Source organism: Oncorhynchus tshawytscha, linkage group LG09 (assembly GCF_018296145.1).
Source record: "Oncorhynchus tshawytscha isolate Ot180627B linkage group LG09, Otsh_v2.0, whole genome shotgun sequence".
Lineage (NCBI taxonomy): Eukaryota > Metazoa > Chordata > Actinopteri > Salmoniformes > Salmonidae > Oncorhynchus > Oncorhynchus tshawytscha.
In genome coordinates this window covers 79,013,031-79,028,814 of record NC_056437.1, presented here as the reverse complement: position 1 = coordinate 79,028,814, position 15,784 = coordinate 79,013,031, and the positions used below count along the sequence as shown (strand labels likewise).

Sequence of the window (15,784 nt, the reverse complement as noted above, 5' to 3'; positions counted from 1 at the left end):
AAGGCTGTCTCTGTGCTGGGCACAATAACCATTGGATTTTCTTTTTTTTAAATACAGTTGGAACTTAAATCATTTAGCTGTTTGAACACCAATTTCTCCAGAATTCTGCTTAAGAATGGAAGGTTGGAGATTGGCCAAAAATGGCTAAAAGCTGAAGTATCTAGATGATCTTTCTTCAGAAGGGCTTTCACCATAGCAGTTTTTAGTGCACACCAATATCCCGTTATTATTCTGGATACTTAAGTATTCTGTTTTTGAGTTGAGGCATATGAACATCATATCCAGTTTCCAATAACCCAAAAAGCTTGTATCCCGTTTATGAGAAACCTGGATAAAATGCCTGGGATATGATCATCTTAGACGGAATACTGTGGCATGGAAACATCTTATCCCGTTTACTGTTATTTTTCAGTCTGTGCAGGCTCAGTTTCACATTACATGGGCGTTGTGTGATGTTTTCATCTGATTGTCAAACAAATCACTTCAAAAAGTAGGTTTGATCCACCATACTCAATTCATAATCATTTATTTTGCTGATACTCATACTGCACCGTATTGCCTACTGGCTATTTTCACCCTTAATTTAGACAACTTTCAATGACAATGACAGTTACATGCAAGAAATAGCAACTCATGTCAAAGAAAGCATAAAAGGAATTTGAATCTAAGAAAATATGCATTCAAAAAGGAATTTACAATTGATCTTTCACTTCATGTGTGTGAGCTTGTAGGAAGTAAGTTAGCAGATTCCCATAACAAATTCAGAAGCAACAATGATGCCCTTACTTACCTGGAGCAGAAGAGAGCACAATACAACAACATTTCCAAGAGACACTGCAAAGGCTCCTCATCTGCAGCTGTGATTGGTGAGTGAATTTGCAACACACTGAAAGAATCTATTGTACAGGCGGTTTATGACCAGACCGCCATTGCCTTGGCTGGAGAAACGCAATTTAGCCACCCACCATTCAGTGGAAACAGGCCTAACACAGAGAAACACATCCTGACATCACTGGCGGAGGAAAACTTTGACAAGTTCATGACCTACATTCACAACCCAAGGAAACACTTTGAGAAATTTAATGAGAGAGAATGTAGAGAAATATATGCTCACAGAAAGGTCCAAAGTCCTTGCCTTGATTGAAGGGAACATAACAGTTAAAGAGCAGCGTGTGAGCCATGCATTGCATACAGCAACAAGACAGTCAAAAACAGGAATGGAGACACCAACATGTGGCTTAGAGAGCTTTCCAGGGCTCTAAAAGATTATCTGAAATTAGCAGAAAATCATTTCAGGGATTTCTGTGACATAACCGACTTTGACTTCCTCAAAGAAGAGGTAAAGGAAGGTCTTGCCAACAGAATCATGGAGATCAACAGAAGCCTCAGCAATGTGTCACTCCTGGGCATGAAGCAGTTCAGGGAGAGGCCAGATGAGATTCTGATCAAACACTTTTGTGATTGCTGCTGGGTACGGTGTCCCTTCTGTTAAGCCATCTGCACAAACACCAAGTGGCATCCAAACCGAAGGATCACAATGTCCCTTTTCATCGCCCTAAACTAATCAATGGATGCCACTTCAAGGACACAGTAGAATTTTGGATAGATTTTTGTACAACTTCAGTAACAAGTAATGGCTGGTTTTACCCATCCCATGAATCAGAAGATAAATATATGTTGAAAGAATACTGAAAAAATGGCCCAGGATTTGCTGATTGGAGCATCACACCAGACCTCTCTGAAATTCCATACTGGAAGTGGTTTGTTTGTCAATTTCAAGAAGATCTGGAAAGGTATTATGACCTAAATTTCCAGGGCAAATAGTTCCATAACCTCATCTTCATATTACCCTTGAGTTTAGTGTACGTGAGATTGTGAATATTATTGCAACAAATATACCATACTATGGGGAAAAAAGATACAGTGAGACTGTGGTCAACCCAGATACATATTTAATATGCCCAACAGTTCACTAATACATATATTAGAACAATGATTTGATGTGTCATTGCTCCTGTCCTAACCCATTGATCTAACTAAATCACCCCTCATATATTGGGGTCTAGTAGATTTTGAAAGAAGTAAGTTTGAGGTCTCCTTTGATACGAATGTAGGTAATGACGTGTAGGCCTTCACGATTGGGGAACTGGATCTCCTGTCCATCAGGCATCTCCACTTCAAACATGTCGCCCGTCAGCTTCAGCACAATCTTGAGAGGGAGAAACCCCATTTGTTTACATCATTAGTGTTGTAGCGCATTCACCCTTACACCCACATGGCCAATTGCAACGAACAAGCGGGACTAAGCATTAGCGCTAGTTTCCTTAAAACGATACTAGCGGGAGATTACATGGACATAGGCCCTAATTGTTTCTGTTATATTGAAGACCTGAAACATTATGCCCAAGATTCTCAATTTTTATAGTCAGGACCAAACCCCCCTCCCTCCATATTTTCAACCTCCATTTTCACACCTTAAATGTAGAACCCCTTTGGAGTGGATTGTGGATCTCTCTCTTCTCATCACCCCAGCAGCCGGCAATCTTTGAGTTGCACACGAGCACAGTCCCATCAGTGTCATCATTGAAGCGTGGGTTAAAGTGCAGTGCCAGGTCATCTTCATCACAGCCCAGGTCGATCTGGAACCTGGATATGGGAAATAGGAAATCCAGAAACCCTAATACATGTCTGTCTAACATGAATTGATTTCACACATACAGTATACCAAAACAAAACCCTTCTCTGGTCCGTCCTCTCCTCTTTCGAACAATAATTTGTGAAACTGGTCGTTTTATTTGTATTTTTATGCAAAAGATTAATTTATGGGTCCCTCTGTGTGATATAAACACACAAAAAAACAGTTAAATGCAGCTCCCAAGTGGTGCAGAGATTGCATCTCAGTGCAAGAGGCGTCACTGCAGTACCTGGTTCGAATCCAGGCTGCATCACGTCTGGCTGTGATTGGGAGTTCCATAGGGCGGCTCACAATTGGCCCAGCATCGTCCGGGTTTGGCCGGGGTAGGCCGTCATTGTAAACAAGAGTTTGTTCTTAACTGACTTGCCTAGTTAAATAAAATGAAAATGTGTAAATGTACCTCTCAGCCTCATCCATAATCCTCCCCTGTACTTTGAACTGGTCTCCAGCTCTCAGCTCCACATGCTTCAGCTCAAGTTCCTATGAAGAACAATATAATTAAATGGAGTGCTTTTGAACATAAGGTAAAAGTGATTTTGTATTTTAATATGACATGTTGGGTTATAAAATATTTAATGACTGACCTTTAATAATCATTGGAATCACAATGTACAGTGCATGCATATATTTATTTTTCAACAATTACCATGTTGTCAAAACATAATCAAGACTCAAGGGCCTGACCTTTTAAATTAATTCACTCAGCAACACATATCTGAGTGCAGTAAGCATGTAGGCCACTATGGCTGCGTTTACACAGGCAGCCCAATTCTGATCTTTTCCCACAAAAGATACGATTTGGGCTGCCTGTATAAACACAGCCTCTTCAGTAAGTAATTGTGGAATAAAGGTATCAGCCATGCATGAAAGTTAATGAGACTTACCATTGGCATTGCCATGTTGTCACTGGTGGTGAAAGGGGCCCTGAATGTGGTTTGAGTTGCAAGATGGACGGACTGGGATCAGACAAGATAGCCTTATTTCCTGAGATACAGAGAGTAAAATGTTAGTTGGAAGTTTGAACTATCCTTTTATGTGCGCAACTCTCCTCGCACAGGTCACTCACTGATTAGCATGATAATGAGGCATGATTAATGATGATTCAATAAATAAAAATGATTATCTCACTCACACCCTAATACTAGGTTATTAGAAGAAGCTTGGTGGCAGACTGGCAGTGAAGATAGTTGCCTACTAAACTGATGCTTTTACTCACATGGAAAAGCCGGATCTTTGATCAAAGTCAATCTGATCAGTAATCAACTGTGTAGTGCTGCACTGTATATTATTATCTGGGTGGTTTGAGCCCTGAATGCTAATTGGTTGACAGCCTCTAGTGGTGCTGTAATGACAGTGTTTAAAGTAAATGACTGTCTAGTGAAAAATCTCACTTTTAAAAGCTCATGCTGTGTTAACTCAAACCCAAATAATGTTATCAACTCATATTTTACTCATATTTTGTGGCCAAAGCATACATTTCAGAAGAAAACACACTTCAAACCCCACCTTAAAGTTGTATCTCAAACAGACCGTTAAAAAAATGCTTGCTATATCCTCATATAACGTGATGTCACGTTTTTGTCCCAGACGTCCTATTGGCTCATTGGCTGAGCTGGCTATTAAGTCGTTTACTTGTCATTAATATTTTTAATGACTGGTATACACCCACAGCATTCTGTTGTTTCAAACACAGAAAAGCTGCTTTTAAACATAATTTTAAAAATTAAGGAAATAACTATACAACTAATATTGTAATTAATTATAGGTCATATTTAATAGAAATCTGGAACCACTGGACAGTTAAAGTGCATGATCTGCCCTTAACAAATACAACAGTGAAAAGATTTTATGAATCAACAGTATATTCAGATATATGTGCTGTGAAAGTGTGACTACGTCCCTATCCTATCAACCTTTTAGTCTTTGAATGATCTTCCAAGTGCAAAAAAACACAAAAACGCTATTGAAAAACTTTTAGAAAAGGCATCAGGTAGAATAAGTAGATGAATCCACAAATACAAATTTATACATATCTTAAATTACAGCGTGTTCATGAATTTTATGATATAATATTGAAATCCAGTCCAAAACAGTATGGTCCTTGCTATCTGGAATTCTTGGGACCTCCCTACCCCATTGAAGTAGAAACGTTAAATGGTTAAGGTAAGGGTTAAGGTTAGGTAAGGATTATGGTTAGGGTAGGGGTTAAGGTAAGGGTGGGACGTCCCAAGGGTTCAGGATAGCGCTGTTTTGCATGTTACTGTTTAATAAATAAAAATATCTTTGGGGAAAGAGGAAAACGGAATCAGTGACAGTTTCCGCTAAATTCCCGGAAGTGACGAGAACAAGTAAACAGAATCTTCTTTTTGACAGATGAATAACCCGTGAAGTGGTCCGAAGAAATACAAAATAATCTAAAAGAAAATGTACATTTAAAGAAACATTCCCCAGGGGCATGAGATAAACGTTTGTGTTAAGATAACAACGCGCGTCATCAACTGTCGGAGGTAAATAGCTGGCCAGTGGCCACCTTTCTTTTTTTTATCTTGCTCATTTGCAATATACATACTGCTGACACCTGCCAACATTGGGTAGCCTAGCTAGCATGTAGGCTAACCAGTATTTAGGGAAGTGGCTAGCTACGGTGCAGCGGTCCAAGGCACTGCATCGCTGTGCTAGAAGCGTCACTACAGACCCTGGTTCGATTCCAGGCTGTATCACAACCGGCCGTGATTGGGTGTCCAATAGGGTGGCGCGCAATGGGCCCAGCGTCGTTAGGGTTTGGCCGGGGTAGGCCGTCAGTGTAAATAAGAACTTGTTCTTAACTGACTTGCCTGGTTAAATAAAAGCCTAGCTAGGCTTGAACCAGGACCGACTAACTGTGCTTGTGGAGACGACGATCTCGTCATATTCGTCGTCTACTAAAGCCCAGGTACTGGTTCAAGCTAGGCTCAGCTATTTACCGTTGGCTTCATCATTAACTGACAAGCTAATTCCAATTTCTTGCCAGCAAATAAAGGAATGCTTTCTAGTTATATTTGTTGCCCACACATTCTGTTACACTTACTGTGTCAGCATTGGCAACCATAACCTGTGATATAATTTTGTGTGACATAACTAGTTAACTTATTTTTTTAAATGTCTTTATAGACTAAGATTAATCAATGCCATTCTTGTTTTCCTCTTAGCCAGATTATACAGGATAAACAGTCCTGGAATGTTCACAGACATGGACTATGAGTTGGAGGAGGACAAACTGTAAGTAAATATGATTTGCATCCTTTTCAAAAAGTTAAAACAGGTTTTTAGAAATGTTTGTGTGTATGTGTGTATATATATATGTGTGTGTGTGTGTGTATATATATATATATATATTACTGCCCCAAAAAATAAAGGGAACACTTAAACAACACAATGTAACTCCAAGTCAATCACACTTCTGTGAAATCAAACTGTCCACTCAGGAAGCAACACTGATTGACAATAAATTTCACATGCTGTTGTGCAAATCGAATAGACAACAGGTGGAAATTATAGGCATTTAGCAAGACACCCCCAATAAAGGAGTGGTTCTGCAGGTGGTAACCAGGCCACTTCTTAGTTCCTATGCTTCCTGGCTGATGTTTTGGTCACTTTTGAATGCTGGCGGTGCTTTCACTCTAGTGGTAGCATGAGACGGAGTCTACAACCCACACAAGTGGCTCAGGTAGTGCAGCTCATCCAGGATGGCACATCAATGCGAGCTGTGGCAAGAAGGTTTGCTGTGTCTGTCAGCGTAGTGTCCAGAGCATGGAGGCGCTACCAGGAGACAGGCCAGTACATCAGGAGACGTGGAGGAGGCCGTAGGAGGGCAACAACCCAGCAGCAGGACCGCTACCTCCGCCTTTGTGCAAGGAGGAGCAGGAGGAGCACTGCCAGAGCCCTGCAAAAGGACCTCCAACAGGCCACAAATGTGCATGTGTCTGCTCAAACGGTCAGAAACAGACTCCATGAGGGTGGTATGAGGGCCCGACGTCCACAGGTGGGGTTGTGCTTACAGCCTAACACCGTGCAGGACGTTTGGCATTTGCCAGAGAACACCAAGATTGGCAAATTTGCCACTGGCGCCCTGTGCTCTTCACAGATGAAAGCAGGTTCACACTGAGCACGTGACAGTCTGGAGACGCCGTGGAGAACGTTCTGCTGCCTGCAACATCCTCCAGCATGACCGGTTTGGCGGTGGGTCAGTCATGGTGTGGGGTGGAATTTCTTTGGGGGGCCGCACAGCCCTCCATGTGCTCGCCAGAGGTAGCCTGACTGCCATTAGGTACCGAGATGAGAACCTCAGACCCCTTGTGAGACCATATGCTGGTGCGGTTGGCCCTGTGTTCCTCCTAATGCAAGACGATGCTAGGCCTCATGTGGCTGGAGTGTGGCAGCAGTTCCTGCAAGAGGAAGGCATTGATGCTATGGACTGGCCTGCCCGTTCTCCAGACCTGAATCCAATTGAGCACATCTGGGACATCATGTCTCGCTCCATCCACCAACGCCACGTTGCACCACAGACTGTCCAGGAGTTGGCGGATGCTTTAGTCCAGGTCTGGGAGGAGATCCCTCAGGAGACCATCCGCCACCTCATCAGGAGCATGCCCAGGCGTTGTAGGGAGGTCATACAGGCACGTGGAGGCCACACACACTACTGAGCCTCATTTTGACTTGTTTTAAGGACATTACATCAAAGTTGGATTAGCCTGTAGTGTGGTTTTCCACTTTAATTTTGTGTGACTCCAAATCCAAACCTCCATGGGTTGATAAATTTCCATTGATAATTTTTGGGTGATTTTGTTGTCAGCACATTCAACTATGTAAAGAAAAAAGTATTTAAGAATATTTCTTTCATTCAGATCTAGGATGTGTTATTTTAGTGTAGTGTTGAGCAGTGTGTATATATGTGTGTGTGTGAACAGAAATACCTTATTTACATAAGTATTCAATTGAGCTCAGGTGCATCCTGTTTCCAGTGATCATCCTTGAGATGTTTCTACAACTTGGAGTCTACCTGTGGTAAATTCAATTGATTGGACATAATTTGGAAAGGCATACACTTGTCTATATAAGGTCCCACAGTTGACAGTGCATGGCTGACCAAAAACCAAGCCATGAGGTTGAAGGAATTGTCTGTAGTGCTTTGAGGCAGGATCGTGTCAAGACAGAGATCTGGGGAAGGGTACCAAAAAATGTCTGCAGCATTGAAGGTCCACAACAACAGTTGTCCCCATAATTCTTATATGGAAGAAGTTTGGAACCACCAAGACTCTTCCTAGAGCTGGCCGCCAGGCCAAACTGACCAAGAACCCGACGGTCATGCTGACAGAGCTCCAGAGTTCCTCTGTGGAGATGGGAAAACCTTCCAGAAGGACAACCATCTCTGCAGCACTCCACCAATCAGGCATTTATGCTAGAGTGGGTTGACTGAAGCCATTCCTCCAGTAAAATGCACAAAACAGTCCACTTGGAGTTTGCCAAAAGGCACCTAAAGGAATCTGATCATGAGAAACAAGATTCTCTAGTCTGATGAAACCAAGATTGAACTCTTTGGCCTGAATGCGTAGCATCACATCTGGGGGGAACCAGGCACCGCTCATCACCTTGCCAATACCATCCCTACGGTGAAGCATGGTGGTGGCAGCATCATGGTTTGGGGATGTTTTTCAGTAGCAGGGACTCGGGAGACTAGTCAGGATCAAGGGAAGGATGAACGGCGCAAAGTACAGAGGGATCCTTGATGAAAACCTGCTCCAGAGCGCTCAGGACCTCAGACTCGGGCGAAGGTTCACCTTGACAACAATGACCCAAACCACACAGCCAAGACAATGCAGGAGTGGCTTCGGGACAAGTCTCTGAATGTCCTTGAGTGGCCCAGCCAGAGCCCGGACTTGAACCTGATCAAACATCTCTTGAGAGACCTGAAAATATTGGGAGAAACTCCCCAAATACAGGTGTGCCAAACTTGTAGCATCATACCCAAGAAGACTTGAGGCTGTAATCGCTGCCAAAGGTGCTTCATCAAAGTACTGAGTAAAGGGTCTGAATACTTATGTAAATGTAATATTTCCGGGGGGGGTTTATTATACATTTGCCAAAATTTCTAATAACCTGTTTTTGTTTTGCCATTATGGGGGTATTGTGTGTAGATTGATGAAGGAAATAAAACATTTAATACATTTTAGAATAAGGCTGTAACGTACCAAAATGTGGAAAAAGTGAAGGGGTCTGAATACTTTACAAATGCACTGTACATCTAATCTAATTGGCTTTGACAGCGCTTTCTTTCCCAAATCATATTGTAGACACTAGACAGACAATGTATTAACAAGATCTACAATTCTTCTTCAACAGGGGGATCCCTACAGTCCCTGGGACTATATCCCTGACGAAGGATGCCCAGAACCTGATAGGGATCAGCATCGGGGGTGGGGCGCAGTACTGTCCCTGTCTCTACATTGTACAGGTATTATGTACCTCAGTCCATTAGAGCGGTTGTTTGGTTCAGTAGCTATGTATCCAGAGTGTTAACTAAATCAGGAACATTAGATTATAGATGCATTGCATAAACCATTATCTTGAACTTTCTTAAAGCAGTTTGTTTTAAGACTCTGTGCTCTTTATGGCTTGGTTTTTGTCATTATTGGATATATTCTTTACCTGTAACTGGGATCTCTGTCAGGTCTTTGACAACACCCCTGCAGCTCTGGAGGGGACTCTGGCGGCTGGCGATGAGATCACAGGAGTGAACGGCAAACCTGTGAAGGGCAAGACAAAGGTGGAGGTGGCAAAGATGATTCAGGCTGTCCAGGTACATTAAGAGGGCTTGGAATCAGCTTTTCAATCAATTTTTGTTTGATACTGCAAAAGACTACAAACCAGTTAGTGTGTTTCCTATAGTTATTTTTTTGTTAGCCACACAACTCAAACCTTGTACCAACACTGACAAAACTAACAAGACTAACACTTACCAGTAGATAAAAATAGAAAGTCCAAAGCCACAGTATTTAATGATGGATTCTGTGTTTTTTATCAGTAAATTACCAGTCAGTCTGAAAAGGACTGCGGTCACTATTCAATGTTAAATAATAGGGACACCTCCAATCGCTCAGCGGAGCTAGTGAGAACAGGACAATAGCCAGGAGTTTAGACCCTCACGTCACCAGTGTGGAGTGGCAATGTTGTTTTTAAATCCATTGTGACAACACAGGAAGCTATGCGAGTTCAATGACTACCCCACCATGGTCTGTGCTCAGGATTAGAGAGATGGGGAGAGACGCTCCACTGTTTGTATAAAGGATTAGTATGTGCCATTGTAGCCCTTAGGCTTCGCTGACTCTTTCATTTATTTGCATGCTATGCCCACTGAGTTGAAATTGTCAGTGGTATTTATTGATATTACTTGCAAACGTTGTGCAGTTTTATCAGAGAATCTGTCATTCTTATGTTTCTACACTTGCAGAAGCACCTTTGTTTGGCTTAAAGACTGCTATATTGTGCAGTCTTGTCCTTCATGATTTTCAGTTGAAATTAGTTGCAGACACACTTTGTACACATGGATTGTTTGGCAATACCTTGTTGACTATAACCTGCCTGTAACACGAATCCCCAGATAAACCAGGGGAGAAAGCCAATGTTGGGTAGATCTAGCAATACTGTATTGCCTGGGAAACTCCATAGGCTATATATTTTAGTTTGAGTAATATGATCCCTGGGGGAAGTGTCTGTGGATTTGCATCATGGTTTTATTATACTGAGGTGGTGTTTGAGTGACTGTCTTATCTCTTCCATTCATTCCTCTTGTCTTTGCAGGGAGAAGCAACGATCCACTACAACAAGCTGCAGGCTGACCCCAAACAGGGGAAGTCGCTGGACATAGGTAACAGTCGCAGAATACATCTCTAAAACATACAGGTAATTGACAAAATAAAGGAAACACCAACATAGTGTCTTAATAGGACGTTAGGCCATCACAAGCCGCTAGAGCAGATTGAATTCTCATTGGCATAGATTCTACAAGTGTCTGGAACTCTACTGGAGGGATGTGACACCATTCTTCCACAAGAAATTCCATAATTTGTTGTTTTGTTGATGGTGGTGGAAAAGGCTGTCTCAGACGCCGCTCCAGAATCTGTTCTGGGGTTGAGATCGGGTGACTGGCAGGGCCGTGGCATATCATGAAACATCAGCAAATTGAGCAGTCTTTTTCACTGAAGCTCTTGTCAAACTAGCCCCAACAATCATCCCTCTTGCAAAGTCACTAAGATCTTTTCTAGCCATGGTAGCCAAAATATTGGGCAACTGGGCCTGCCCAGCATTTTTATACATGACCATGCATATGACGGGATATTAATTCCACAACTGTGTGGAAGCACCTGCTTTCAATATACAGTACATTGTATCCGTCATTTACTCAAGTGTTTCCTTTATGTTGGCAGTTTCCTATATATGGGTAGAGTACCATTCTTACCCACCAGACCGACAGATGCTACCATCATAGTATGTTTCTACATCTGGTGTGTTTTAGTGCTGAAGAAGGTGAAGCACCGCCTGGTGGAGAACATGAGCTCTGGTACAGCCGACGCTCTGGGGCTCAGCAGAGCCATACTCTGCAATGGTGAGACTGGGACAAAACACGCTGTCCATCTGTCTGGCCATATTATACATTTCTATTATTTCTGACTTTACTTTCCTCATTGCATACACTTGAAGCCAATTACAGTCAATTGAAGCCAATTTAGTTGACATCACCCCTAAGATACTGGCCCTGTCCGAATAACTGTACTGGCGTACTACATACTTAAACTATGTACTAATTTTGGCATTTGATCTCGTAGAATTCACTTGCCTTTTCTGACTCGCGTGTTTGACAAAAGCTGATAATCAGATAAATTGATGCGCAGTACCAAAGTGAACGAATGGCGGGAGTCAACGCAATCACGTATTCCATGACTCATTCGGAGTACTATTTAAAATATGTCAACCTTTTTCAGATACTATCTAGTATGCTAGTATGGGTATTCGGACACGGCCACTGCATAAGCTCTGTGCAATCTCATGATGACTGATATCATCTGGACCGGAGAGGGGCACTATGCTACTACTGTAAGTGTCCTCATACTAGGCCCTTTTCGTTTTCAGATGGTCTGGTGAAGAGACTGGAGGAGTTGGAGAAAACAGCAGAGCTGTACAAAGGTATTTTTTAAATGATTAATGTTATTATGTGTGACATTCTCCATACGTTCTCCCCTCTTCATGCACCACTGTCCTTGTTTGTCTCTTCACAGGCCTGATGGAGCACACGAAAAGACTGCTCAGAGCCTTCTTTGAACTCTCTCAGACACACAGAGGTGAGTTGCCACGCCTTGAAACTACACCAACATTATGTTAAACTACAGATCTAGACACAATATAACCATGTACTATGATCATACTCAAGCTCCCTCACACTGAAAGTGAACAGGTTTGTATTTACAGTAATGTGTTGCATGCCATGAGACTGGATGATGTTTGATTGTTCCACTCTCTCCCTCTGCCTGGACGACCCTCAGCGTTTGGGGATGTGTTCTCTGTGATCGGGGTACGGGAGCCTCAGGCTGCAGCCAGTGAGGCCTTTGTGAAGTTTGCTGAGGCCCATCGCAACATGGAGAAGTACGGTATCCAGCTGCTGAAGACCATCAAGCCTGTGAGTAGTAGAAGAAATTAACAAACAGTCAAATCAATACACAAACCATTAACAGGATTCATATGCCAACACCCAACAAGATTGCATTCACTCCTGCATATACCTAGATTAGATAACTTCCATCCCCACACATCCATATATATATTGGGAATCAATTAATCATGTTCCTCTCTCTGTCTCCTGTTTTGTAGATGCTCCATGACCTGAACACCTACCTTCATAAGGCTATACCAGACACCAAGCTCACCATCCGCAAATACCTGGATGTCAAATTTGAGTACTTGGTGAGAGCAGACCCCTTATTCAAAATGTCAACATTGATCAACTAAAAACTGGGCCTAAACTGTACCGACGCGTTTATTTCTAATGTGTAATTCATTGGCTTAAAGGTTAATCCATTTTGTATTCCAGTCTTACTGTCTGAAAGTGAAGGAGATGGATGATGAAGAGTACAGCTGCATTGTGAGTACCTTACCTTACTTCCTATGCCTGTAGTCCACACAGAAACATTGATATATCAATGAGCAACAAAGTGGATCTCTAGCGTGTTTGTGATTTAGTTTTTCTTATATACCTGTGTGCTTCCTTAGGCGATGGGAGAGCCCATGTATCGCGTCGGCACCGGGAACTACGAGTACCGGCTTGTGCTGCGTTGTCGACAGGAGGCCCGTGCTCGGTTTGCCAGGATGAGAAAGGATGTGCTGGAGAAGATTGAGCTACTGGACCAGAAACATGGTTTGTTCTCTCTGTTTGTCTACCTAGGAGAATCATCCTCTCCATTAACGCTCTGTCCAGCTACCTGTAATAAGTGGACAGAGTATCTCTCCAAACAGTATCTGTCTGTTTGCCCATTACTAATGGATATAAAAGCCTTTCCACAGGGCAAAAACTGGGTATAGCAACGTTGTTTCCACGTGGAAAACTGATTGGATTTGCAAAATCATCAACACAAGGGAATTAAAATAAAATAAAAATTCACCCAACTTTTTAATAATTGTTTTAGATTGTTGGATTCAAGTTAGTTGAAACCTCAATCAAATGTAAATCAAAACTAGACGTTAAACTGACATCTGTGCCCAGTGGGGGTAAATTTAATGTATGATCAGTCCCTCTCTCCCTGCTTCACGATATACTAATGTAAAAAGGCTGAGCGTTTCTCGGCACAGATGGCCTACTAATTGTAAACAACTCTTTCTTTGACCTCTGCACTGCTAGGAAATACCAGATCTGTCTAAAGTATGGTATAAAGGTAGGGTGCATGTTCACATCTTTCTCCCTTCCTGCTTCAGTCCAGGACATCGTGTTCCAGCTGCAGCGTTTTGTGTCAGGCATGTCGCGCTACTATGACGAGTGCTACGCCGTGCTGAAGGATGCTGACGTTTTCCCCATTGAGGTGGACCTCTCCCGCACAATGATCAACTACGGCAGCCAGTCACGCTCCTTCACAGAAGAAGAGGAAGAGGAGGGGGGGGAGGGAAGTGAAGAACAGGATGGGGGTGCTGGCAAGCAGGCTGAGAACGGTGCTGAAAAACTGATTGATGATTATTGAGAGTTAATATGATTGTTTTCTGGAGCTAAATTCCACCTACGTCTACCAACTGCCACTCTGCATTTATTTAGCAATGATTAGTTAAATATGTGGAAATGGTCAGCAAAGTCATCACAATGGAAAATACTACTGTAAATTGCTGCTATTCAACTGTACTGGAACTAACTATTGCAACCTACTGTAACCAATACCATTTCCACAACTGACAGCCATCACTGTAACTAACTTTTTGGGGCTTGAATTGATTCAACAGGTTTTTTCTGGGTCAGTTTATTCTGCAAGTTTATTTCTAGTTCCTACCAAACACGTATATCAGATTGGTGGATGATATTTCCTTAAAAAAATGTTATATCGTTGCTAAATGAGTGCAGCATAGTATGTTACAGAATGATTGGGCAAAGTGTATTTTTATCTACAGGTTTTAGGAGGTGCTGATGCTTCAGTTTAGGAGTGTATATATGTTTGGGGTGCCTTCAGTCTCATTTGAATCATATGTGAGCAGACGAGTCTATTCTCAACAAGTGGCCAGTCCTGTCTTGATGAGATGACAGTGGTTAAATGCTGTTCCCATTAAAATGATGTAGTCATTTGGGGCGAGCACATGACTAAGAGTGATCATTAACCAGGACTGGCCACAGACCAAAATAGGACTAATTTTCCATTGACACAAGCCCTGATGTTACAAATTTAACAGTCCCACTCAATATTTTGCATTGTATCTGCACTAAACCACATGAAATTTTAATGGGGTAGCTGAACATAGTGAGGCACAAATCACTTGTAAAGGATGAGTGTGCAAGGGCAAGGTTCAGCCCAAACCGCATTTTAAACTAGATGAAGGAACCTCGGTCAAATGAAATGTTATAATTCCAGTGTGTTTTTTTTTTGTTACTTGACATTTTCTGTCATTGTTAAGAATTTCTCTGCCTCGCTGCTGCACCCGATGCTAGATTCTCAGCCCCACTACAGTTTAATAATCATATAACAAGTGCAGTAGAGGGCTGTGTTCTTTCAAATTGGAATGTATTTAATCAAAGGGACCTTTGTTGTCTTTATGTTTTGATTTGTCAACTACTGAACTGTATTGATTTTGTGCTGAAGCTTGAATCTGGTTACATTGCTACTCTCGCTCAGTTCCACAAACAAAGTGAACATTATACCAATTTGATATTTTTGTGTAAATTGTTTTTATTTTGCTCTATGCTTCATGTATTATTCAAATACAGTATGTATTCATTGTGAAAACCATGGACTCATAAAGGATTTACAATATTAAGAATATATCAGAATTTACATTGCTGGAGCTTCCAGAATGTCTTATTTTATGAAGATATTGAATATTTTTATTTCTTATGGGTGTTTTAATCTTGTGTTGAGCTCTTCTGTCTTTGTTTGTTACATGTTGTGTGGCAGAAGGATACATTCATTATTCTGATTGAATTAAAGTTTCTGCAAAAAAAGATTTGGTAACCATTCTGTGTGTAAAGATGATAAATATAACTGGATTGTTTGGATCACATGTTTACATGTGACCTTCTTCGCACGCTTTGAGGATAACACAGTGCCCCCGACGCAGCCCGCTACCAAGGACTGTGTGCTCTCCTTCTCCGTGGCCGACGTGAGTAAAACATTTACAGTGGCTTGCGAAAGTATTCACCCCCTTGGCATTTATCCTATTTTGTTGCCTTACAACCTGAAATTAAAATAGATTTTTTGGGAGTTTATCATTTGATTTACACAACATACCTACCACTTTGAAGATGCTAAATATTTTTTCTTGTGAAACAAAAGAAATACATTCTTTTTTTAAACAGAACTTTTCACCCTCCCC

General features: G+C 41.8%; 2 protein-coding genes across 7 annotated transcripts; one reads left to right on the top strand and one right to left on the bottom strand.

Annotated features, from left to right (window-relative positions):
• Positions 1–1,935: 1,935 nt before the first annotated feature.
• On the bottom strand, positions 1,936–9,898 carry LOC112258798 (galectin-2). Of its 4 annotated transcripts, XM_024433388.2 has the most exons (6): positions 9,691–9,898; positions 9,380–9,477; positions 3,580–3,679; positions 3,096–3,175; positions 2,475–2,646; positions 1,936–2,209 (listed from the first exon to the last, which is right to left on the bottom strand). In XM_024433388.2, the coding sequence occupies exons 3-6, from the start codon at positions 3,592–3,594 to the stop codon at positions 2,063–2,065; spliced, it is 414 nt and encodes a 137-aa protein (XP_024289156.1). In that variant the 5' UTR covers positions 3,595–3,679; positions 9,380–9,477; positions 9,691–9,898; the 3' UTR covers positions 1,936–2,062. The 4 variants fall into 4 exon arrangements, with proteins under 4 accessions (XP_024289156.1, XP_024289157.1, XP_024289158.1 ...); XM_024433389.2 differs by lacking the exon at positions 9,691–9,898 and having other exon boundaries at positions 9,380–9,481; XM_024433390.2 differs by lacking the exons at positions 9,380–9,477; positions 9,691–9,898 and adding an exon at positions 4,202–4,289.
• On the top strand, positions 5,022–15,251 carry LOC112258797 (PRKCA-binding protein). Of its 3 annotated transcripts, none has more exons than XM_024433386.2 (13): positions 5,022–5,202; positions 5,888–5,953; positions 9,074–9,185; positions 9,402–9,530; positions 10,532–10,598; positions 11,247–11,336; positions 11,861–11,914; positions 12,007–12,069; positions 12,271–12,404; positions 12,596–12,688; positions 12,816–12,866; positions 12,995–13,139; positions 13,694–15,251. In XM_024433386.2, the coding sequence occupies exons 2-13, from the start codon at positions 5,913–5,915 to the stop codon at positions 13,951–13,953; spliced, it is 1,239 nt and encodes a 412-aa protein (XP_024289154.1). In that variant the 5' UTR covers positions 5,022–5,202; positions 5,888–5,912; the 3' UTR covers positions 13,954–15,251. The 3 variants fall into 3 exon arrangements, with proteins under 3 accessions (XP_024289154.1, XP_024289153.1, XP_024289155.1); XM_024433385.2 differs by having other exon boundaries at positions 5,884–5,953; XM_024433387.2 differs by lacking the exon at positions 5,022–5,202 and adding an exon at positions 5,534–5,627 and having other exon boundaries at positions 5,884–5,953.
• The last annotated feature ends 533 nt before the right edge of the window (positions 15,252–15,784 follow it).